The sequence below is a fragment of the Channa argus genome, chromosome 15 (genome assembly GCF_033026475.1).
Source record: "Channa argus isolate prfri chromosome 15, Channa argus male v1.0, whole genome shotgun sequence".
Lineage (NCBI taxonomy): Eukaryota > Metazoa > Chordata > Actinopteri > Anabantiformes > Channidae > Channa > Channa argus.
In genome coordinates this window covers 5514479-5538528 of record NC_090211.1, presented here as the reverse complement: position 1 = coordinate 5538528, position 24050 = coordinate 5514479, and the positions used below count along the sequence as shown (strand labels likewise).

At 38.9% G+C, this 24050-nt stretch overlaps 2 protein-coding genes across 4 annotated transcripts; both read right to left on the bottom strand.

The window, feature by feature from the left end:
* Positions 1–9993: 9993 nt before the first annotated feature.
* Positions 9994–17105, bottom strand: cbx2 (chromobox homolog 2 (Drosophila Pc class)). 3 transcript variants are annotated; one of them, XM_067478007.1, is made up of 6 exons: positions 16951–17105; positions 16803–16846; positions 14774–14839; positions 13503–13572; positions 12063–13418; positions 9994–10816 (listed from the first exon to the last, which is right to left on the bottom strand). In XM_067478007.1, exons 1-5 carry the CDS (start codon positions 17020–17022, stop codon positions 12084–12086), a joined length of 1587 nt encoding a protein of 528 aa, XP_067334108.1. In that variant the 5' UTR covers positions 17023–17105; the 3' UTR covers positions 9994–10816; positions 12063–12083. The 3 variants fall into 3 exon arrangements, with proteins under 3 accessions (XP_067334108.1, XP_067334107.1, XP_067334109.1); XM_067478006.1 differs by having other exon boundaries at positions 9994–13418; XM_067478008.1 differs by lacking the exon at positions 14774–14839 and having other exon boundaries at positions 9994–13418.
* Positions 17106–18092: 987 nt separating this feature from the next.
* Positions 18093–23759, bottom strand: LOC137100601 (ectonucleotide pyrophosphatase/phosphodiesterase family member 7-like). The gene is made up of 6 exons (XM_067478475.1): positions 23409–23759; positions 22837–22982; positions 21847–22476; positions 19953–20187; positions 18494–18617; positions 18093–18370 (listed from the first exon to the last, which is right to left on the bottom strand). The coding sequence occupies exons 1-6, from the start codon at positions 23641–23643 to the stop codon at positions 18313–18315; spliced, it is 1428 nt and encodes a 475-aa protein (XP_067334576.1). The 5' UTR covers positions 23644–23759; the 3' UTR covers positions 18093–18312.
* Positions 23760–24050: the final 291 nt, after the last annotated feature.

The window sequence follows — 24050 nt, the reverse complement described above, 5'->3', positions numbered from 1 at the left end:
GGGGGTGATCTTGCTGTTTGATGTCCAGTGCTCGTTAATCCAAACCTCAGCTGGTATGCAAGGTCAGACCCTACTTTGATGTGCACGGGCCTGCTCTGCAAAGTCTAGAGAGCCGAGAGGGCACTGTTCGTTTACGAAAAGATCAGGAACCTTAGCAACCATGACACATTTTGGCTTGTGTCCATCAACTACTGTGAAGATGAGGTCTGGTTAGTGAAATGAGCCTCTTATTGCTCCCCTGCTTCTGAAGGCACACACATGGACATTTCTCGAGAAGCAGAATCAAAGACAAATAATTTCCTAAACACGCAGGGTAATTGGAGGAGCATGTTTTTCTTAAAGAGCCACGATAACAGAGGATATGTAAATTAAAGAAAATAAACTTTTATTTGTTATCCCTGTACCATATGACAACAAATTACAACGATTAATAATTTGTTCTTGTCTCATAAGTGCAATTTATTTGCAAGAGCCCAGAGCCTTTTTGCATCTTTGGTTCAAGATCCTTGGAAACAGGCTGGAATGAGTGGAAACAGTGTGTTTGTTATGTAAAATAAAGCTACAACAGCCCCCACTTTGCACTCAGTGCAGGAATTCACTGCAATTAACTCTTGAGCGTCGCATGTAAATATGAAGGTTTGGGGCTCTGCAGGCAGGCCGGCGCTCACTCACACACAGGGATTCTGGGTCATTGTTCTCCTGGGGCATTGGCTGGCTGCCACACTGCCTCAGTTGGCAGCACCTAGCTGTAATTTTCTCACAAAGGCTGGCGTGTGAGCCGTCCATCATTCCTCTCCTCTGTCTCCCTGCTTCACCCAAAGCCCCCCTTTCATGCCCACACCCCCTCCACTGGCACCGCTCCAGCTTCAAGCATATTAAGGTTTACCTGCTCTCGAGTACATGCCAAGTCTTTCCTGTCATCCTGTCATGTTGCACAACCAAACCAGCTGCCTAAGGATATTTATTAGTTCAGTCTCTTCACACTTGGCTGTTTTTTGATCAGATAAAGTATAGCAAAGACATCATTTCTGGAGGTTAGGTAGACTCTCTGATGTAAGGCAGGACCACTGCAAATTGTTTCCAGGTCCACCTTTTTTTTTATTTTTTATTTTTTTTGATTTACTCTTTTGCCTACAATAAGTTCTAAGGAGTGCTGCTCTTCTCATATTATTTGTGGTTCCCGAAATACCATTCAGTATTAACTTCATACCAACAAAAACATGGCACTGGGGGAAAAAGAAAAAGAAAACCTAGTGTGCAAAGGTTGGGGTGATTGCAGGATTTTGCAGTCGGAATCTAAATAGTTCCGAAGAGCACAGATGTAGACGGTTTGCATTTTGACATTTAGTTTCTATAATATATTGTTTTGATATAAGTCATTCGTTATCACTTTGGACAGCAGACCTTTTCTACTGGACTTGTAAAAATTTCCAGATTTTCAAAATGAAGTTGTTGAAATGTGTAATTTATTCCCCAATGTTTAAGAGGTTTTCGAAATATTGTGTAATATCATTATGTAACAAGGTATTTTTAATAATTCATTTAATTCATAACATCTTTGTCTGACATTTCTGCCATTACTCGACCAGTTTTTCTTTTAATCTAGCCACAGTAGATTATTGTCTCCCCACAACTTCAATTTGTTCATTACTGTTGGTAATACAAGCAAGAAATTATTCAGAATAATTTGAAGCAAGAAGGAGGGAATATTTTGTCAAATATTATGGTTTAATTAGAAAGCAGTGGCCAGAACAAAGCTGGAAGGTTCCCATCTTGTTGATTTTGGTTTATGACTCTTTATGAATCTTGTTCCATGGCCTTCTTCTTTGGCCAAATGCTTAAATACCTAAATACTTTAGGCACTTGGCAGCTATCGGTCTCTTCCTTAAGTTTGAGACAGAAGTAGCAGCTGTTTTTCTTGGCAGTTTGGTCCTTTTGCTACCTTGCATATTAGTTTATTAACTAAGCTAAGTGGCTTTAGCACCAGCAAACATGAGAGTGGCATCGATGTTCAGCATTATTGGTATTAGTCATCAACTACAAAGCAAGTGAATATGCAATCACAAAAAAATGTAGAGCTCTTCATTTGTCTTTTGAAGAGGGCTCATGCCCAACAGAGGAAGGTAAAGTCACGTTTAGAAACAGTTGCAAATTTGTACATATGTCATTTGTACAGCTGTTTTTTTTTGGGGGGGGGGGATTTCCATATTTACCAATGTTAGTAATGGTTTGCATCTCCATTTAACCTATGCCTTGCTCAAGAACTGTTGGTGTACAATTGTTCTCCTGATCCAAACTGACAAACCCTCTGAACTTGAGGCTTTTCACAATTTATTTAGTGAATGAAGAAACCTACAGCGGCCTGAGCAGAGAGAGAAGCTTATAAAAGAGGAACAAGGAAACAGGCAGCAGAGGATGGAGGACCAAAGATTTATCACCCAGCCAGCCATGGAGAGGAGAGAAGTGCTGCTGCCTAGAAAGCAGGTTTCCATTTCAGTTTAATTCAGTGTGTAGTTTTTAAGAACGCAAGTGTTGTTTGAGGTGATAAATGGGAAACCCAGGCTATTTTCTATCAAGACTGACACCTCTGTGTTCTTTGACCTGTACTGAACTCCATGCATAGTGTTTCCCATAGTTATTAGCCATACTCTTTGAGTTGTTTTCCAGCGTTGATATGAGGACATGACATTTTGCATGTTCTAAGGAATATTAGGCTTTGTGTACTATTGCATTTAGCTTCTGTGTTTTGAACAGTATGAAACTGCATAGAAAAGTATATCAGGGGATATCTGCCATCTAGTGGCACAGATGGGTGCAGATGTGTTCCGCAGCTGTACTTAATGTGTAACTCATTCAGGTGCTCCCACCTTTCAATAGTTTTGACTTGCAACCTTACGAACTCAGGATATTTTCCCAAAATATTTAAGTAAAAATCTTTTGAAATACAGAGAGCACCTTACATTTTCTAGAGTAAATACTGTATATGTCTGTGTTCTTTAAAAATGCTTTTATAAATTCCTACATGTTGACTAGGAGAAACCAACATTACATGCTTGATGAAATCTGAATTACTTTCCGTACATATGCTGAGGTCAGTGGCACTTTAATGGCTGTTATATTACCTTAGCATGTTAAAGTAAAGCTCTGTTTGCCATCAATGAAGAAACTAAGAAGCTCCATGAAAATGATTATACTGCAATTATATTACTCAGTTTGTTGCAACTCCTCACTGCCAAGCTGTCTGCTGCCATGAAATGAATTAGTTTCACCTCTCCTTTGTTAGACCAATGGTATGAGCCCAAATAAATGAATGAAAGCTGCAGATGGGGAGACAGAAATAGATTAATATTGCCAGATGGTGGCATGTTTCTTCAACCAGTCCTATGTTGAAAACTGGCAGAAGTAAGGGGAGATAGTGATTGTCCCTGTCAAACAGTGAACAGACAGCAGGTTGTCACCATAATCAAAACCTATCAAATGTTTTTACACTGGACTGGCCAACGTCAAACAGAGAGTTGTGCATCCCTGGAGGGCAGACGTACAACCCAGGCGGTAATAAAACTCAGGCAGACCATGTTGGTCCCGTAAACATAATCTGCAAAGTGTTAATTACAACCTGGCGCCTCTGTGAAGCTGTGTGCACTGGAAGTCAGCTGAGTTGTCAGTGGTGTCCTGATCTCCTTCCTAAACAACACGGCTTGAGCCATGGCGACAGCCTTGGAAACGAGATTTTCTCTCAGTTGGGGATCCTGTCTGAATGGGCTGCTTTAAACAAATTAAGAGCCAGTCAGATGCTGTGTTTGTGTGACCTCTTTCTCCTCAGGGGTGGATTGGGGCGGCAGCCGAAGATCTTGTGCTGTTTACTACCATTCACATGGAGGGAAAAGTGTTTGTATGTTTACACCACACACAACTTCTCACAGATGAAACTCAATGAAGAGATTCTGGGCCAAAGGTGTGTGATCGGGGGCAGAAATTAATTAGAACCCAGGGCTGTAGAGCAAATAAATCAGCAACTGTTTTGGGTTTATTAGTAAACCGAATATTTCAGGGTTTTTGGACTAGATCTCAAGCCTTTTTTCCAGATGTCTCTGTCTGGAAAATGATGATAATGGGCATTTTGTAGAATAACAGTTATGTCATTAATTTAATTTTTTTTTTCCAGTCATGAAAACAATGTGTTTATATCGGGCCTGTCAGTAGCCAGCTGACTGTCTGACCTGTCAAAGCATAAAAAGCCATTTTGTTTATCAGCTCTCTCTTGTTTTCATGAAATCGATCCCTCTTCTCTTTGCTAAAACTTAATTCCAAACTTCTCTCTCTGTCCACATTTCTTTCTGTTGCCCCAGAGGACATGGTTCAGTCAATGAGCGCCTCTCAGATTTTGTTATTTTGTTTTTGTGTAATGGCCTCCAAAGGTTGATGGATGGCTCCTCTACAGGTCTCCCTGAGGACCGAACCCTCTATCTAGACATTAATCTACTGCTGTGAGACAGACACGCTTGTTTAGCTAGCACAAAGCCCAGTAAGCTGTTGTCTCTGAGAAAAAGCTGGCCGTCTCCAGAGCCACTGGAGGCTGCGATGGCTGGAGCCAGAGTAATGACCTGTGAAATTCACCGATAGAGTTGTCCTGTTGCACACAGGTCTTCCGGCACCGGGCCTTGTTCGCAGCTTGCTGGAAATTAATCAGTGCACCTCTACTGATGTCATTTGCTTTATGGAGTTTTATGTGGTTTGATCAAAAGTACCTGGTATAAGCAAAATAAGAAAAGTAATGTAGTATTTTTTTTTTTTAATTCCTCAATGATGTCCTAGTAGAACGACGAGCATTAAACACCTAAAACTAAAATTGAATTAAACCGTAACTTACCTGTAGTTAAAACCACATTCTAAAAAATAAGTTTAGCTGTCAATATTTAAGATCCATTTCCACTGATGTGTCATAGCAGTGGTTTCAAATATTTACACTCTTTTGTCCTGTGAAATAGTCAATATTTTCTCTCCTCAATCAGATTAGGATGTGAGTCTGAAAGTTAAGGAGAGCAGCCTTTGATGGTGGTAAGGAGAGTAGCAGTGTCCTCCCCAGAGTAGATTATACAAAGATCAGAAGGGCAAACTTCCTGCTGGCACCTTCTGTCTGATAGATACAGTTTGACTTTGTTACCTCAGTTTCACAGCAGAGGGAGATTCCTCCTTATTTCTGCCCTGTGGGAGATGAAAGAAACTGCTCGCTGGGAGAGAAATGGGGTTTCATGTCAAAATCAGCATTTTTAAAACACCTATTTTTAAAACCGTTTTCTCCTTTCCCCTGTGCTCTTTTGTGACAAAGCTTTGTCATATTGTGTTTTTACTTACACATTAGTGATTTGCAGAATAATATCTGTATTTGTTACTGAGTCTGCAGCCAAACTACCAGCTCTGTAAGGCTGCACAGTGGGGCATAATGCTAACACAAGCAACACTCACTTGCAGATGTTTAGCAGGTGTCATGTTTATGATGTTTACTATCTTAGTGTGTTAACATGTTTGAATTGATAATTCTGCACCAAACACAACATCCTAATGGCAGTTCATTCAGTATTTCAGTATTTCATTCTAGAGGGGGGAATAGGTCCCAACTGGCAACTACTTTTTGTTGTTCATTTGTAGTTCATTGTTCATCTTTCATTATTGCCACTTAACAATGTCATTACTTACGACACAGTTGTATGGATAACCAAATGGATTGACCGTCCTTGCAGATTTTTTTACTTGTTTTAAATTAGTTGCCTCATGTGGACTGTTGAATAGAACTGCAATTTTCCACAGCATTTACGACAGAGAGAACTAAAGTAAAGCAAATGTAAAACACCAAACCACTGGGGAAATGGTTGCTACTTTATCTGTCTTTTGGCCATACGCTACAGTTCTCCATGTTCAGGAACATCTCACTACTTTACCAGGAACTGGGCTTTATAACAAAGTTGAAACATAGCATTACTCTTTTGAGCATTTTAGACATTTGTAATATGCTTGTATCTTCTTGCAACTCAGCTGTTCCTAATACTTTTAAAGTTAGTGCTTTAGACTTGTGCTAATTGCAAAGACCTTTAGCAGAATTAAAGTAATTTGGGTGTGGTTGTAAATTATAGCATTTACCATTCCTGTAAATCATCTAGGGATGCTCTGCTTGTGATACAATAAGACTAGGACTTACACTTTTAGCTCACTTTTAATTTAAATGAAGCTTTTAGCCCAACCTTCAAAACGGACTCTTAGTAAAAAATGTATATTACCAAAAGCAAGCTTTAACTTTTCCAGTCAAGTCTAGAGAGTGATTTTATTACCTAATCGTATCTTCTTTATTTATGCCGTGATCTCTAAATTATACAAGCTTCACATTATTTTTGTATAATCTGACATTCCTTTCTCACATTTATAGGTAGTTGAGTAGCAAGGATGACATCAGATACCATGACTAATCAATAGGTTTTCTAACTGCCTGCTTGCCCTTCAGGTATCCATGAATTCACAGGGAAAGAGGCGGAGTTCATCTGCTGTAATAAAAGTAAGCTCGGAGGAAAATGTGACAGATGTGGAGGCCTGTGCCAGCGAGAAAAGCGAGAGTGGTACTGTCAGACATGTCGACTCCGGTGTAGTGATGGATGGAGAGTGAGGTAAGACAGATGACATCGTCTGTCTGAGGCTGTGTTGTCATAGCGGAGGATTGCCGCTTGTCTTAACCTCTCAGTATCAGAGAGCAAACTGAAGTTTGTTTACACTGCTCCAGTGGAGTGATTTAGAATGAGGGGTGAGGGAGATGTGGGTGTGGAAGGTATGCTCGCTGGAGGGTCAGATCAGGTTTCTAAACATTCCCTTTGAAATCGAATAGCTGCCAACCAAGGCGTTTTAAACTTAACTATCCCCATTTGGTTACAATCATCAAGTTAGAGAAAAGCCCAAACAAAAATACAAACAGAGGCTCATTATCAATATCAATATCAATATCACATCGGCCAACATCTAGCATGGATTTTGGCTATTGAAAAAGTTTAAAATGACAGTAAGTTACAGTTGTTTATTTAGTGTGGGACCTCATACAACAATGAAAAGACAAAATATAACCTCTACTGTATGAAAAGATAAGAACATCTGTACTTATTTGAATAGACATCTTCATTTTGATGATGTTCTGTTTTGAACTATTAATTTATGTCATGTAGATTATTGTTCCCATGTTGTCCCTGCTTGTGTCTTTGGTTGATTCCCTTTTTTTTGCAATAATTATATTCATCATCACATTATGATAAAAGCTTATTTCTGGCTTTTAAACAAAGGCCAGACTTGGGCAAAGAACAGATTGATTTATGACATCTTGTGTTGCTAAAACAGTAAGACTTCCTGGGAGAAAAAAAGGAACCCTCCCCAGAGATGAACTTGCTGCGTGCTCTTCAAGACAACATGTTTTTGGTTGTGCGCTATAGTGATGGACGATGGATTGGGCTCTGGCATTTTTTGCTAGGAGTCAGGTGTGGGGTTGGAGGGTGAGGATAGGAGTTGTCAGGAATCGGGTTGGTGCATCAGCCTTGGGACTGAGGTGGGGGTTTTAGGCTCTCTTCCAACTCCATTCTGAAGTCAGTGCTGTGCTGGGCTGTTGGGGATATGTGCGAGTGTGTGTGGTGGGGGGTGGGGGGGTGGATTACACTGTCACACTGTTCATAATGTTTATGCATACCAGGCCACTGTGAGTGCCTCTTTGTCGCGTAAGTGTTTACTTGAATTTATTTTGGGAGAATTCCACACGACTGGGATGGGGACCTCTATAAATTATGGAATCGAGCGCTTTGTGTAATGATAACTTCTGTCAGTTAGTCAGGCTATGTGACAGTGTTTTTAAGTGTGTAAATACAAGGGTGGTGAAAGAAGGAGAGGGGCGTCTGTGTGTTGAAAGGTGCTGCAGACGTTTTTGTTCATTTCGTCTCTTCAACTGAACGAGAACAATGTGTTCAAATGAGCGATGTACACCAAGCACCCAAGTTCTGCACTGAGTTACAATTTTGAGATATTTTTGCTTTATGTTCATTACATTTCAGTGGGGAATATTGTACTTGTTATTGCACCATATTTAAACGATGGTTTTGTAAGCAACTTCTTCTCTAAAAATTGCTTTCTACACAAATGCTCACAATCAAATGTTTTGCTTGGTACTTTGATCTTACTGATGTAACACGGGCCAACTATATTGAATAAGAGGTTTGGCACAATTTTTAAAACTTGACATCTTATTGCATTTATTGATGCAAAAAGGATGTTGGTAGCTGTACCTGTTAATGGGAATCTATGAAACTCCCAGAAGGACTGGCTGTCATCTGCCATCGCTGAGAGATTGTTTGGTTTGAACAACTGACTGTCCAATCAAAAGCTGAGTTATTTTGCCATTGCCTCTAGTCCCGAGCTCAGTCGGTGTTATCAGGAAACATCACAATTTTGTGGCTTAAATTGCACAGTCCGGCAAGAGATACTTGTACACATCTGAAGCAAATCAAAAGGTGTATAACTAAAATGTAAACACTAGCCATTTAGCGAAAGTGTTGGCATGTCAGAGGCATGTACAGATTTCCAGTGTTAACAAAATCCCCCGATGAGGATGTGTTGACAAAATGTTTAAATTTCTCTTTGCAAGCCCTTAAAATTATAAACCGTGGCCATAGCTAACTGAAGTTGATCGGTTGAAGCTATCTGCAGGTTGGCTATTACTATTTTATTTTCAAATAAATTGAGAGTATCAGTGAATGCTGGTCATGGGCAGATTATAAGAAAATTACTCCCCGGGTACAGACCAAGGAAGGGTCCCCACCCTTTTGTCTGTTTTGAGTCAGTTTGTGGTAATTTTACATTTGTTTTTAGAAGTGCCTATTCTGGGTAATGTGATATCTGGTTTAAGTCATTTGATGTCTGTTTTTGGTCCTCTTGAATAGTTTCTGGTTCATTGTTCATTTTTGAGTTACTTCACTGGCTCTGCCCCCTGACCTATCTGACCCCTGTGCTTTTGCCCAGTAGGATTGTTTAGTAATACATCTATGATACAGGTGTACTATTATTATAGAGAGAACACTGTTTGGGTACTGTAGAAAAGAGAAAGTTATGAAAATGTCAGTGGTTAAGTTTGTTCAATGCATAGCATATAGATTAGCAGCTTAAACACCAAACCCCAAACAGCCCATCCCCAGCTGCAAGCCCGGTAGAAATTGGGGGCGTTTGCATCAGAAGGGGCATCCGGCGTAAAAAATGTGCTGAATCAACATGCAGACTAATGATCCGCTGTGGCGACCCTGACCTTATGGGAGAAGCTGAAAGGAGAAAAAGAAAAGTTCTAATTAATGCTAATGGATTATTATAGGTCAGCCACCTGTCAGCCTGTAGTGTGGTTAAATCTACTCCATCTTTTCCAACAGCACTGTTTAACACATTGTTTTATTAGTGTAGTACTTTTGTACTTTAAGTAAAATGGTGATACTCTGCTTAGTACGTTTACTTGCATAAAAGATTTAATGTGGTACTTTTTTTTTTTTACTTGAATGTTGACTTTGTGTACTCATACCACATCTGCAGTGTATCTCATTTTGCTGCATATGGGGCTGTGTAGCTGCACACTGTTCAGTGTGGCCATGCTCACCCTCACTCCATGATATTATTAAGACCCCCAGACAAGGCTGCTCCATGTACAGGTAATTAGGAAACTGGAGCACGTCAGGGTGCCTTTAAGTACAATAGCACCATCTAGTGGCTAATGCAGCATGTGCCAGTGTGTCTCCGTAACGCATAGTGGAAAATCTTGCACTTGCAATGTGGAAGTCCTACTGACTGGGTTTTCATATCTTACTTCTTAATGGATAACTTATTACCAATTGTACTGAAACTACACTGCTTTAGACATCATGAACGAGGATGACAATGAGTTTAGTCATTCCATGCATTTTTCTTCATAAACTACTTAAAAAAACTAGTCAGACACAAAGTTGTACCATTTATTAGTCACTTTGACAAGTGGCACCATAAAAGGATTAATGACACTGTCCTACATGAAAGACTTGATTTTGAAATAAATAATGTAAAGAGAACATTCCACTGAAATTGTTAGTAGATCTAAAAAAAGACCTAAAGTGACAACATTTATACCAAGTTCTTTCATTAAAAAAAAGCAGATCCAGTAAAAAAAGAATCAAAATATATTTTCATATAAACACCTTGCATTATCCCATAACCTAGCAAACTCTGGTGAAAAATAATATTTTGTTGGAATCTAAACTAATCTACTGCCTGATGCTTATCCGTCACTTCATATTGACAAGAAGACACCAAATGCTGCACAAACAGTTATACCATTGGTATGCAGTATGGAAATGCACCCTTTTTGTGATCCTGGATGTATATTACTTCTCTAACTTGAACCTAAAGCACTTATTTTCAAATAATTGTCTATTCTATATATTAGTGATAAGTATTCCTGCAGTTTTTTTTCTGTTTCAAAACAACACACACAGAAAAGACTGTACTCTAGGGGTGCTCCCTTATTAAACAACCTGAAATTCTAGCCATCTTTGGGGTAATTCCTTTGTGTTTAGTCTTTCAGAGAAAGAAAGGCACAGTCTGCAGTGCAGGATTAGACAGAAGAGTTCAGTCGAAGTGCTTTGTTGCTGAACTCCTCTCAAGGGAGCAGAAAGTTGCGCACATTGTTGTGGTTTCTTTTCCGTTACATCAGATAAAGATTTTTTTTCTCTCTGGGAGGCCGTGTCGGCAGCTCCTGAAGCCATGCAGTTGGAAGAAATGTCTGCAGCTGCAAGTGAAAAAAACAAATCTGGTATTTCACTACTAGACATTTTGAAACACCAGCAGCAACAGACAATGTAATATGTAGCTCATCATAAAACACTGAACCATGCTGAGCAGTTTATTCTCAATTTTTGTCCACACCCAACCTTTCACACAATGGGTTTTAAAGCAGTGTCTTCCAAGAAGTGTCCAAGGTTCATGACCGGTGATGACAGACTTGTCAGATGTACTTTCCAAAATCATCCAATGTCTGGCTTTTGTCAGCATTAATTACAAGTTTGAGAAGAGCAAACCTCGGCCATGACCAGGTCTTATCCGAGGGATGAGGAGAGACAGAGATAGGGTATCTGCCCCCCACCCACACGCTTAAGCCTGTTTGCAAACCTGCACTGATGATGTTACTGCACCGTGGAACGGACCATAATGGAGCCCAGTATGCTGGAGTTTTTCTACACAAAATAATGAAGCCATTATCTGGTGTTAAAGCTGGTCACTGTTACTAAAGTCTACTGTACATAGTGTGAGAGTCCAAAATATTAGAACTATATATGAACACTTATGTGGACACAATGATGATATACCCTGTAGGTCAAAGTTTTCCTCTCCCAAGAAATGAATATACCTATGCAGCAAGCACTGCTGAATATGAAAACAGAGGTAGCTAATCTTTTTAAACATTGAAAAAATTAAACACTACTAAGAAATAAAAACTGGTTTACATAAGCTATTAATTGATATGCATTCATAACACTGACACATTAAGTAAATGCTATTTTTTTTATTATAGATTAGGCCATTCTTCCTTTTGTTTTGTATGTTATAACAAATAAATCGGCAGAGAAACGCACAACAGATCAATGTTGACGAATGTATGAATGCTTGTATTTCACATAGATCCAGCCAACTAGTCGATAGTGTCAAATAAATTATTTTTCTCCAGGACCCAAGTAACTGTATGTAATTTTAAGTACTCAATGCAACCACAAAGACTGATTTTAGATGAGATGAAAATGCAAATGTTTGCCTTGCTGTGGAACCTGACCATCTTCCACTGCAGTTTCTTGAACAATGTGTAGAAATAAGCAAATAAATAATCACAATTATTAACCATTTTTGGATGTTTTGATACAATTATCACCATTATTTCGAAACAAAAACAGGTCTTTTACTAAAGGATGAAGAGTCTCTAGGAACTTGAGGGTTTATCTGGTCCCTTCAGAACTCAAACCTTTGTTTGTTTGAAAGCCCACCTGGTTTTTAATGTCCTCCTGTCAGTAGTTGCGAATGCTGAAGAAGCCCACGCTGGTTGGGGACTCCTTGACTGTGACAGTAACTAGATTAGCAGTGACATCCGTAACAAACACGTGTTCTATAAGACTGCGTGTGGGCTTCCATTCCTGGTTCTGGACTGCCACTGAGCCATCTTGTTCGGTATAGGAAGAATCCTGATCTGAGTCTGAGCTACTCTCCTCTTCACCCATGCTCATGTCATTCATTTTGGATTTCTTGCCGTCTTTGGAGGCCAGTCTCTCTTGTTGACTCTGGACCTCTGAGACTGATTTATGCACAATGGTCTTTTCCAGTCTGCCTTGAACTCTGGATGTCTGGATCTCAGCTGCCTCCTTCATCTTGTCCGCTCCAAGTTGGTTCTTTCTGACCTGTGGCTTTCCAGGAATTGTGGGACCTTTTGTAAGATTATACTCCTGATTTTGTGCAATGGTAGTTTTCTTGACACTGTTTGATACTGTAGTAGTGCCATTTCCTGTAGTATCATTGCTTTGCACCGATTTGTTCTGAAGGTTGAGTGGCTGAAGGCCTGAACCATGATTGGAGGAGGTGGTCTTAGGTGGTAAGGAAGCCACTGCCTTAGTACTGGGTAACCGCTGCAGTGTTGACACAGGGCCCTGGGGTTTCTTTTGTCCATCGGGGGAGCTTAGTGTATGCTGAGTGGTTCCTTGAATGGGGTGTTTGGATGTATTCAAATTCAACGCTGCTACCCCTTTTGATTTACTAGCAGCTGTTTTCAAATCCAGACTTACCCCACTGCTTATACTGGAGATAGATACGTTACCCTCTGTAACATTTTTGCCTTGGCTGGATTTGTTCAGTGCCAAGGAGGGAGGTTGTATGGACCTACCAGATCCCACAGGGCTCATGGAGTTCTTCACGGCCCCAACCTGAGACATAAAACTCCTGTTCTGACCACCCACTGTCTCTTTAGCTGAGCTCCGATGGAAACCCATGAAGGTGAAGCTTGCTGGATGAACAGGTTTTTTTATTGCTCCTGGAAGATCTGTATCTTTGGATGTCTTTAGGACTTTGCGAGGGCCCTTATTATGTTGAAATTCCTTCACTTCAGGGGAAAGAGGTTTCCTGCTTCGCTTCTTTGGGGGTTCCTGTTTTGCCATGACAATTTGAGCCTTCTTCTGAGGAACAGGATCAAGGTCTCGTGTTCTGACACTTGGATTTGCCTGTTTGTTGCTGTCGTCAACATCATCATCATCGTCTGATGAGGAAGAAGAAGAAGAGCACGAGGATGTGGAATCTGAGGATGATGATGAGCCTGACGATGAGCTGCTTGACTTTGGAACTTCAGGCACATTTTCCTAAACAAAATAGCCAATATTAGCTACATGTGTACTAAGTTCAAGCTCTTCAGAGAATGAGTGTTTGCGATGAACTGTACTTACTAGGATTTTCCTCGGTCGTCCTCTAGGTCTTTTCCCTCTCTTACGCAGCAGAAGTTCCTTTTCTTGCTCCCTGTGAATATCAAATTCCAACAAATGCTTAGTGGGGGATTGACGAGTATTAATCAACTGATGCTACAACTACACAAATTTCATGTAAAATAATACAACAGTTGTATTTACTTTCACAGGAACACTATAATTAAGTTCCAAGCGTAAGCTGTATAAAATTGAACATAGTGAGCCATGACATTACTCTGTTTGCATAGGAGACTAAAGTTGCAGTTTACAACCAACAGCATCTTCTCCGCTTAGAGCAAAACTTTCCAAATAAGGAGTGTGGGGTGTTGACCCTACATCGATTTAGCTTACTGAACACGCAGCCACACTTCCCTCTCGGCCGCTCCTGAACTCTGAAATGTTACACACTGCCAAACGATTTGCTAAATGTTGAGACACAAAACTGTGTGTCCACTTCAACTAATGTATTATTGCCACCTGTGCAGGAGAGACAGAATTAGCTATCTAATTAAATGGCTAGCCTGGAGACACTGTAATGCAGTTTTTCTTAATACAGTCTTACAGCTAACATCACCTGAAATAGTCGCACTATGCTAACAGAACAGGCGTCATAGTCTATTAATTTTAGATTTAGCAAACTTTGACAACGTTCTTGGAGAGTTTGATCAAAGTAACTTTCACCTTAGCCCCAATTATAGTATGACTAGAAAAAATAAACATAAACATACATAAACATAAAATAAACTGCTTATTATATAAACAGAACCTAGCTCTGAAACTACAGAGCAGCAGGTGAACAAACTGTCAATCAGACTTGTCAATCCACACCCACACGGCAGACACCAAAGCCTTGTGTAAGTCCTAAAGTCTTATTGATGTAGCAATAAAGCTCAGAAAAATATTGACTGTTTCTAGAGCTGATGCTCTTTGAATGGAAGTCTGTTTTAGCCTGGATTGTTTTCCAAGGCAGCATCTAGTATCTTACCAGTGGCACTGCACATTAAGATACTTGTGCAGTGGTTTCAGGACTTAATTGTAATAGCTTTTTCCTGGTTTGCTGTCAATTTTTGTATTTCAATTTCAATAAATGAGTATTTCGGATTTCAAAAAAGCTCACATCTATTATTTAGGTCTGAAATGTGTAAAATCTAAATACTGGCAGGGTGTGTCAAATCACTTATGGTCTGTTTCTGTGTTAATAGATTAAAAGAGACCACTAAATGTTGTGCTAACCTTATTGTTAGGACACTCACTTTTTGTTAAAAGCAGCCAAAAGTCTTGGGTCAAGGATGTTTTCTTGTGGCTCCCAACTGTTGTGTCTGGAAAACCAATTGACACAAAGAGTGTTAAATACACACTTTCAGTCAAAATTAAAAAAGCAATGTGGCCAAGCAGTGACCCAAAATTTAGAAAATGACCTTTCAACAGAATTGGTTCATTTAGGAACAGATGACTCTTTAACCTGTATGGTAAATTATTGAAGAGTTGGCAGAGAAATTTGTGGTATTAACTATTAAAAATAGCTTAAAAAAGTCCAAGAACCAAAATAAATAAATGACAGTTTTTGTGACTTTCCATTTAAGAGAATAGTAAACCCCCGTTGTTTAACAACCTCAGTCCTCTTGAGGACAGCAGTTTTTATTTGTTTTTTTTGTTTTTTTCCCATTTTCGATTAAAGATCCAGAACTGTTAAAAACCCGGTGTTTTCTATAACAGGTTTACTTAGAGATTGAAGTATCAAAAAAAATTTTTAGCCCAGAATGGGAAACGTGTAGAATTTACACTGTCTGGTCAATCAAAAGTCACTACCTAGGTTTAGGAAATATGTAAAGCATTTTATTTGATAATTACTGCAATGATTAATGTTTCCGATGGCAACAAGTTATTCTACACTAGCTGATGCAATGAGTAGATCCTCATCTTGTGATCAACCACGTTTGAAGACATATCCCATTGTTGTGGAAAGGATGGAACTGTGTAGAAAGATTCAAATTATGCGTGCATCAAGTAAAGAACACAGCTAAGGAGATAGCTAAAAACTACTAAAACTGGGTTAGACACCGCAGTCCAGAAATTAACTCTATCAAGAATCTGGCATGATGCGTCTTGGTGAAAAATGACATGGGAAATGCATATCATAATCAAAGCTAAAGGCAGTCCAATGAAACATTGCAGTATTATGTATACATAATACAGATCGTATTATGGGGATGGGGGGGGCTGTATTATACATGTGAATTTTTCTGAGCATTTTACGATGTAAGTGAAGCATCAGAGAAGATGCATTGCAACCTGTCTGCAGCAGCTGGCCAATCAGATTCAGTTTAAAATAATTTCACTTTTGACAATAAACACAACTGGTTAAAATCATTTCTTTGTAGAAAAGCACAAACAAACCAAGAGGTAAAACATTTATGAATTTATTCCCATTTATTTATACTTACATTTGTCCTTAATAACGTTTGAGCAACTTTGTTTTTCAATTGGTGCTTAGTCTATCAGCAACCTGTACATCACTCAAGTGCTAATTGTTTCTGTCCTTTTAAAACAGACTGAAATTAGGCAAATTTGCAGTTGTTCTTTTTTTTCCCAAAATGCTGGTAGTTTTCCCTCATCGTTTGTTTCTGACAAGGCTCTTGTGAGCAGCAGGCAATGCTGAAATAATCAACCCCCACCCTCTCCCAACACACACATACACAATGGATGTGGTTCTAAATGAAAGCCATGGAGCTGGCACTGATGGTGGATCACAGCAACAATGTGGAGTGAACAGAAAAGGCAAGTGATAAGGAATAAAAGGAGCAGAATAAATTGCGAATAGACTTATAACTTGAGAAACTGAGGCTTTGGGGTTTTGTAATATAAAGCCAGAGCATAAGTTAATTAGTCTACTTTGATTGTTTAGTCCGCGTCTCTAACACACAATATAACTACTTACATAAAAAAATAAAATTAAAAACGGTATTATTACCTGATTACATACGCATATCAAAAACAACCAAGTAAAAAAAGGCATTAAAAAATGGCCTGCTTGTATTTGCTTCCCGCTAAGTTCCCTTATATGAGGTAATCTGAACAAAAGAGAGAACATTTAAAGGCACAATTGAGAGTTGTATTTGGACAACCCAGAGAAACAAAACAATATCCCGACCCTCTTGTGAATCGGACTCGGTCATTTTGACCAAAGAATAACGGTTTAGCCCAAGATTTTGACCAAAAGCAACAAGCGACACGTTGTTGTTGTTTTCATTGTTTGAGCTGAGCAGCCTCACTTGTACTTACTTAGATGACCATCCCCTCCACTTCACAAGAAACTCCAACTTCCCCTAAGAGAAAACAATCACACCACAGCAAGAAGGTTTGTAAAAAGCCACCAGGAAGAAATGCTAAAAACACGCGTATAAAAGTTGCAGTGTTTCAGAGGTCCGACCTTTCTCAATCGTTTGTTTAAAATGCATTCCGCATCAAAAACCTGCTCTCCCACGGCGCTCAGTTCCTCCATGTCTGCCGTCGCCTCGAATAAGAATCCTTTATCAAGAGACTACGTCCCACTAACCGTTATTAGGCAGTCTCAACCGGATGCTCATGGCCGTGGCTTCAAAATAAAGGTCTTCTCAGCTGGCGCTTGGACGACAACTGTGAAAACAAAGTTGGCTAAAACGGACTGGTCTGAAGAAGCAGTTTAAAAAGAACGTGTTTTTTTTTTTTTTTTTTTTTGGCGAGGGAAAACACATATCGATGCAAAGGTCTACTTCGGGCATCAGGTAAATAAGCTGTTAAAAATACAACTTAAATATATAAATAAATAAATACTTAAAACTTGTATCAGAAAATTGCAATGTATATTCTATATCAAACACTAAACATTTCAGTATGCATTTTATAAGATTAGGCTCAAGGACCTTGTATTTGTTCTTTTTGAATTTTGTAGATTTGAATCAATTGATCTAAGCACAGTGTGCTTTTTTTAAACTCGGATTAACTTAATGTAGTTGTATTTTTGGACAATTGTAATTATACTAGACCTGTTTGTTGTATTTTATTGTAGACAGACAGAAAGTTTTTAGCGGAAGTTGAATGTTTTTGCGCAAATCTTGACACCATTACGTGAAGAGAGGCGGGCAACTGAGAACATGGTAGTTGAAATATGTCCCTTGGCAGACACCGTTGGCCGATCGTAACATGTTCGGTAATTGTAAAGGAAAGTAGAGACATGGGCGTATCAAAGTCATAACTACTTTGTAACAATTCAGGAAAAAATCTTTATTAAACCACCTTTTTTAAAATTAAAGTTATATCTTTAATTAAATCTCCTTTATTCACAAACTGTGTTCTTTAATTTGTATCGAAATTTGTTTTACTAGCAGCTAATTGGTAGCTCAAGAAATGTCTATGATTTAAAATCATGAATTTATTCAATGCCAAAATATTGCTCATTTCAAAGACAGCTTCATAACCACGGGTCAAGGTATTGGTGACGATAACATAAAATAAAAAAGATAAAAAATATATATACTAAATTAATATGTGATATGTAAAATAAATGTGATAAAATAAAAAAGAACAACATAATTAGACATTAGGGATTATACGTTTTTATTTTTTATTTTTCCACAATTAATTTAAACTGTATTCTTCATTTTAGAAAGAATAATTTGCAAAATGGATACACACAAGTCTTCTCTTTTGTTCCTTATGGGCCTCTCACACAGCAAAAGAATCAGCCAGAAGGACTGTCCACAGGATGTGGTAACTCTGTTACACAAAACTGTAACGTTTTTGTGTGTGATGATCAAAATGAAGTTTGTTTAACAGAGTTGTTATCAGGAAGATGTTTCGAACTGTCTGATCTGGAAAAAACAAACACATTAAAAATATTCTTATTACAAATATATATCATTTACAAATAGTCTTGAAATATTTTACTATTGGACAACAGTAATTATATGAAACTTTTGATTGACAGTTATTACCTTTTATCCTCTTTTCTGTTCTTTACTATTTTGTGGGATATCATCACTATAAAAACCAAAACAAGAAATCCAGCCACTGCAATCAGTCCAGTAAAGACATTTTGTAGAATATTCGTATCTGTACCTGAGAGGAAAAAAAACAAAACAAAATGTTTTTGTAAAGCTGAAGCAAATTTTTCTAGTTTGCATTTTATGGAATTTAGATTTTGTACTTGTATTTAATATCTGTAACAGACCTCTGCTTCTTTCCTAAAAGTATCCGCAAAGCATACAACAACCAAAGTACTGCTTCCACATGATGGTGCTATAACTATAACATTTAGAGGGTGTCTAACGGAGTACCTTCTTAACTGTGTGATCTAGACTCATGATCATTTAACATGATCTGTACAGTGGTAACTAAAAGTGTTTTCTGTAAAATACAGTCATTAGTGTTATTAGTGTTGTAGCAGGAAACACAACAACTTTGCGTCTGGGGAGATGAATTTGAATTTGATGAATTCAAATGAATTATGAATTTGACTGGTGGCCTCTCTCTCCTAATGTCAGCTAGGATGGGCTTTAGTCTCCCACAGCCTTGAAGGATAGGCTGGATAGAACAAACTTACTGCTGGTTTTTACTTTTCATGACAGTTCTTAACGGTAGTCATGGAACATGGACTATTGCTAGTATAGTTGCCTGTGTAGTTTGGGAGTCATTGTTTTCCCGTAGGTGCTTGCTCAGTAAACAGTGGGAGTGTCCTTGCCTAGTTGTTGGCACAAGTCGGACCCTCTTCAGAGGCGTTTTAGCTGATTCAACATGTCAAATCAAAGCCATAACAGGCCTTACTTGAAATGCTTGAAGACATTTCACCAAAGACTTATTTAGTTTAAATTCAAAGTGGATTTAAATTCAAATTTAAATTCAATTGTTTTTTAGAAATATCCCAAACAAATAAATATCGATGTGTCATCATGGGTTAACCACCCATAAAGTTCCACCTAAATAGTGCTTATGGTAGATTATTTTCTTAGACTATTTCCTAATATTTGCTCTTTTACTTGAATATTGTGTTTTTGTACTTCTAAGAAATCTGCACACAGAGTAACACATTTGGCTGAGCAAGGGGCTGTGTACCTGCAAACTGCTCAGAGTGAACAGTTGTAATGTTGTGGCAGATCCACTTATGCAGAGTAATGTAGTGCATGAAATTTAAGCAGCAAGAAATGCACAGAATTGCAAATCGTAGAAAACAGCTACAGTAAATGTGTGGCACAACACAGGACAGCCAGCTCAAGACTCAACAGTCCATCTGCATCTAAGAGTCAAGGGATACTCTTTTGAGACAGTAGCTCTGCATCTGAATTGGACATAATGTGAAGTCAGGAATGATGGATGAATGGCCTAGTAATGAAGGAGCAGGTGTTGGAGTGACACACTTTTAAGGCGGACAGACTCATTAGTCTGACATAAGCTCACCCTTTGTAGAATCGCTAGTAACCAGCATGTGTTTGGTGGCATTAAGGTGGCCATCGTTGACCTCCGGCTGGATGCCCAGGATATGACACATCAAGGGGTAGATGTTAACAGTCTCAAAAGGCCCCACCTCCAGGTTCTTGTGAAATGCGGGACCCACTGCCCTGAAAAAAGGCTTCATATCCATTTCTTGGTTGTCAAAGCCATGCTCTCCTTTGTTGAACTGAACCGGGAAATACTGCAAAACAAAGGATTAGAAAACACAACTTTCACGATTCAGTTTGTTAGATTGAGTTAGATTATAACATGTATAAAAGAGCAATTTTAATTTTCTGATCAGCAACACATTTGACACATCTTGGCCTACTGTTATTTAGTCACCAGAGGGGGGTATTGGCCAAGTGAAAGAATTGTTTCTATACTGCCATATAAAGACCCTGTTTTGTCTTTGTTACTGCTGTCATTGAGAGAAAGTTGCTAGATCTATTTCTAAAATGTTTTTTTGGGGGGGGGGGGGGGGGGGTTGGAAACGTTTTTATGGCATGAATTACTTATTGTATTTTTAAAGGAAAATGCTAACAAAATGTGTTAAAAATATCAATATGTAGAATACCCATTTATGTTAGTCATACCCAGTATGTCTTCTGGGTTGAAACCATATGGAGTGTAATTAGACATAGAGAGATCGGATAGACAGATAATATTGCAATGATTTGGGTTAGTTGTAACCTAGTGAACTTTTAATAAACAGATTCACTGGGCTGATGATTTTATCATTTTTTTTACATTGTAAAAAAAGTTTCTGATTTCATCTTTAATAATGATTGAATAACAATTTTATGCGTGACATTACACATTCAGTTGCAAAGTTGCCACACAGTGGAGTAACTGAGTTAGTGCAGAGCCGAATGGAAATGCTAATTTAACATTTTGTGGCATGCTACATGGAATATTTGAGAGAACTGCATGTCATTAGAGCTCGATTATTCTAAAGATGTGCAAATGCTTTTTGATTTAAAGTGTAATGTACTAAGATCATAATTTAACCCTATGTATCGGCTTAAAAAAAATAGACTCCTAGTTTAATTTTTTTATATTAATAAATATTAAGTATTTCTGTAGTCAAGCCTTGAGTAAATTTCTAGAATAAACTAGATAACACGTACAGATGGTTTATTATCGGGCGATTTATCACCATCAGCATATCTGCTTGTCATTTGATTTCTTTATGACAATTTAAACTGGGTCATTATCATTTAAATTACTTACTGTTGTGTATAATTTACCAATACAGTTTTATGCATGTAAGCTTAATAGCATGTTTTGCTCTTGATAGTTTCAGTAAAAATTTTTTTTAAATATAACAAATTTCTTTTCACATTTTTGCAGCTCTTTAAAATTGCACTCAGTGACACCTAAACTGATATTGAACTTGCTTTTTTTGGGATCTAGTTTTGGTAGTACATGTTTATTAATTCATTTAAACTTCCCTCTCAGATCCCTATATTAAATTTTTTTTTTTCTAGCTGATAAACACCTCCAAATAACATCACTTGGAGGAATCTTCAGTTCTGATGATGTCATTTTAGACACCAAGACACCAAGTTGAAAATTAGTGCAGTTGCCCTTTAATGCCTACAAACACTAACTAGAGGTTTGCATGGCTGGTTTGCATAATGGTTTTATATGGTTATGCATGCTGTACTTGTTTAAAAAACTAACTCACTAATGTCGGAACAAAGGAGTTAAACATGTCTGGTCACTGCCTAACCTCTTGGATAGCACTGATTAGTTGTATTTCTGTTATTGTTGCCTATAGCGTTATAGGTCTTTGTAACAATCAATTTTTAACTAAGAAAGATATAAAAATCCAATCTGACTCCATTTGTCAACATACCCCATTAATCAAATATCCAGGGTCGGCCCATAAAATGATGGGCAGGATACGGTCGCTTTTGGCAAAGTGGAGGCGGTCTGGCATTTCCTCCTTCTTGTACACATGAAGATGTGGATGGGCCCCTTTCAGTGCATTATAAACCTTCTCCAGCTTGTCCGGTTTTGGCAACAGCATCCCAGAGGGGCCATAGTCCACCAGGTAAAAGGACACATCCTTAAATGAGAATCCAGGGATCTTTGACAGGGTTATCTCTTCTACTACACCATTGCGGTACACGGTAGACATGCCATGGTCTGCTGTGATGATGATGTTCAGGTGTTCAGCCAGCCCGTGTTCTTTAGCTGAACTTCGAATATACCCCACAGTTCGGTCAACTTGTTTGACCATCTCTCGTCGCTGTGGGGAGTCTGGGCCATATTTGTGACCAGTGCCATCTGGTTCACCAAAGTACAGGGACACAAAGTCCAGATCCTGGTCTCTGAACCAACCCATCACTTTGTCTGTGTTTTCTCGCCAAGCAGTCTCATTCTTGTAGTTGTAGAGCCGTGGTTCTACATCTCGCATCATAGCAACCTCTCCCTGGTAACTGGAAGCTGTGCCAGGAAAGTGAAGAGAACCAGCTTTTAGGCCCTGGAAGAGTAGGAAAAAGAGGCAACATTATCCTCACACACAAAACGTTTGCTTGACTACAAGAATCCCAGAGGCTCATTTGCTCATAATGTGGTTCATCATATAAGCAAAACAAATCAGTAGTTGCTGCATTTTCATTAATTTTCTTAAACCTACAGCTTTACTGGTAACCCTACAGCAGCTGTCATTTGCATGCAGTTAACATCTGTACCTGCACAGTAATTTGTGATAACTGCAGTGATCCACCCGAAATCATTCAGCAAGCTTTCAGAGGTGTTTTGTCAAGAGAAATGGTTTCTAGTGCAGTAAACACCAAAACAGTCTCTCAGAGTGATAAGATGGAAATTGTGCTGCACAGACCTGTCTCTGTGCTGTGATCCAGATAGGCAGAGTGCCATTGTCCCACCACTCATTCACAAACTGAGTCTGATAGTAAGGCTTCTTCTCTTTGGTAGTTGTGTTGAACCACATGTTGTGGATTACCCCATGATTCTCAATGTACCGGCCTACAGAAGAGAATCACTGTCAGTCTGCTTGCACTCATTATTCATAGCGTGACACATTCACATTAAAAATTCTATCAACTTAACGGGCTGAGTGGCATGACGCTTTTGGACAAGGTCTTACGACCAACTTCGGAGATTAGAGGAATTTAATTTCAAGGAAGTTAAATTTCCTTTAGCTGGCACTGATGATTTGAGAGTCAAAATAAGAAAGAGAGCAGAGAATTCTTTCCTCAGTCATCCAAGCATAATCATCTTACTCAGCTATAAAAGCTGTTGGACCCTGGGACATTCAATTAAAACTAATTCCCTTTTCCCATGGCTTTTTTTCAATCCTTGCAAAGTAAACTCAGAGCAGTTTCCTTATTCTGCCATGATATGCAGATCCCTTGTCAACTGCAAAGCATTGTAGAAATTGAAACACCTTACCTGTCAAGAGGGTGAAGTGTGTAGGACTGGTGACAGTGAGGTAAGGAGGTGTAACATACAGAGCTTTGACTCCATCCTTTGCCATTTGGTCAAGGTTTGGTGTTTCCACATCATGGTCATAATCCCACCGAAAGCCATCAAAGGATATAAGCAGCAACCTCTGTCTCTGTTTATTTACTGGAACACAGAGGATAGATGAGGCCCAGAGGAGGCAAAGACTTGCTGTCCAGAGCATGGTGAACACAGGCACTTCCCAAATCTTACTGACTCAATCTTCCAGCTGTCACTCTCATTTACAAGTAGAGCCACCTCTTGACATTTCACCTGAGGTTTCTGAAGCCAAACAGCTTGTGAGCAAAGTTTCATCAACATATCTTATCTCATAGATTGGACAGACTTTATCTGAGTGCTTTTCTGCATGCAGCCCAATGATGTTTATGAGCTAATTTTATGGCTGGGAGTTGTGTTTACAGTGAATTTTCCCCTCGTTTTGCTCTTGAGAACTGGCAGTAAAGCAGATTAATCTCTCCGGGCATCATGGCTGTTTGTCCCCCCCCCCCCCATTCCTAAATCGCTTGTTGATGCTGTCTTTCTGTTTGTCTGCCTGCCTGTCTGTGTGTCGGAGTTTCCTGTGAATCACTG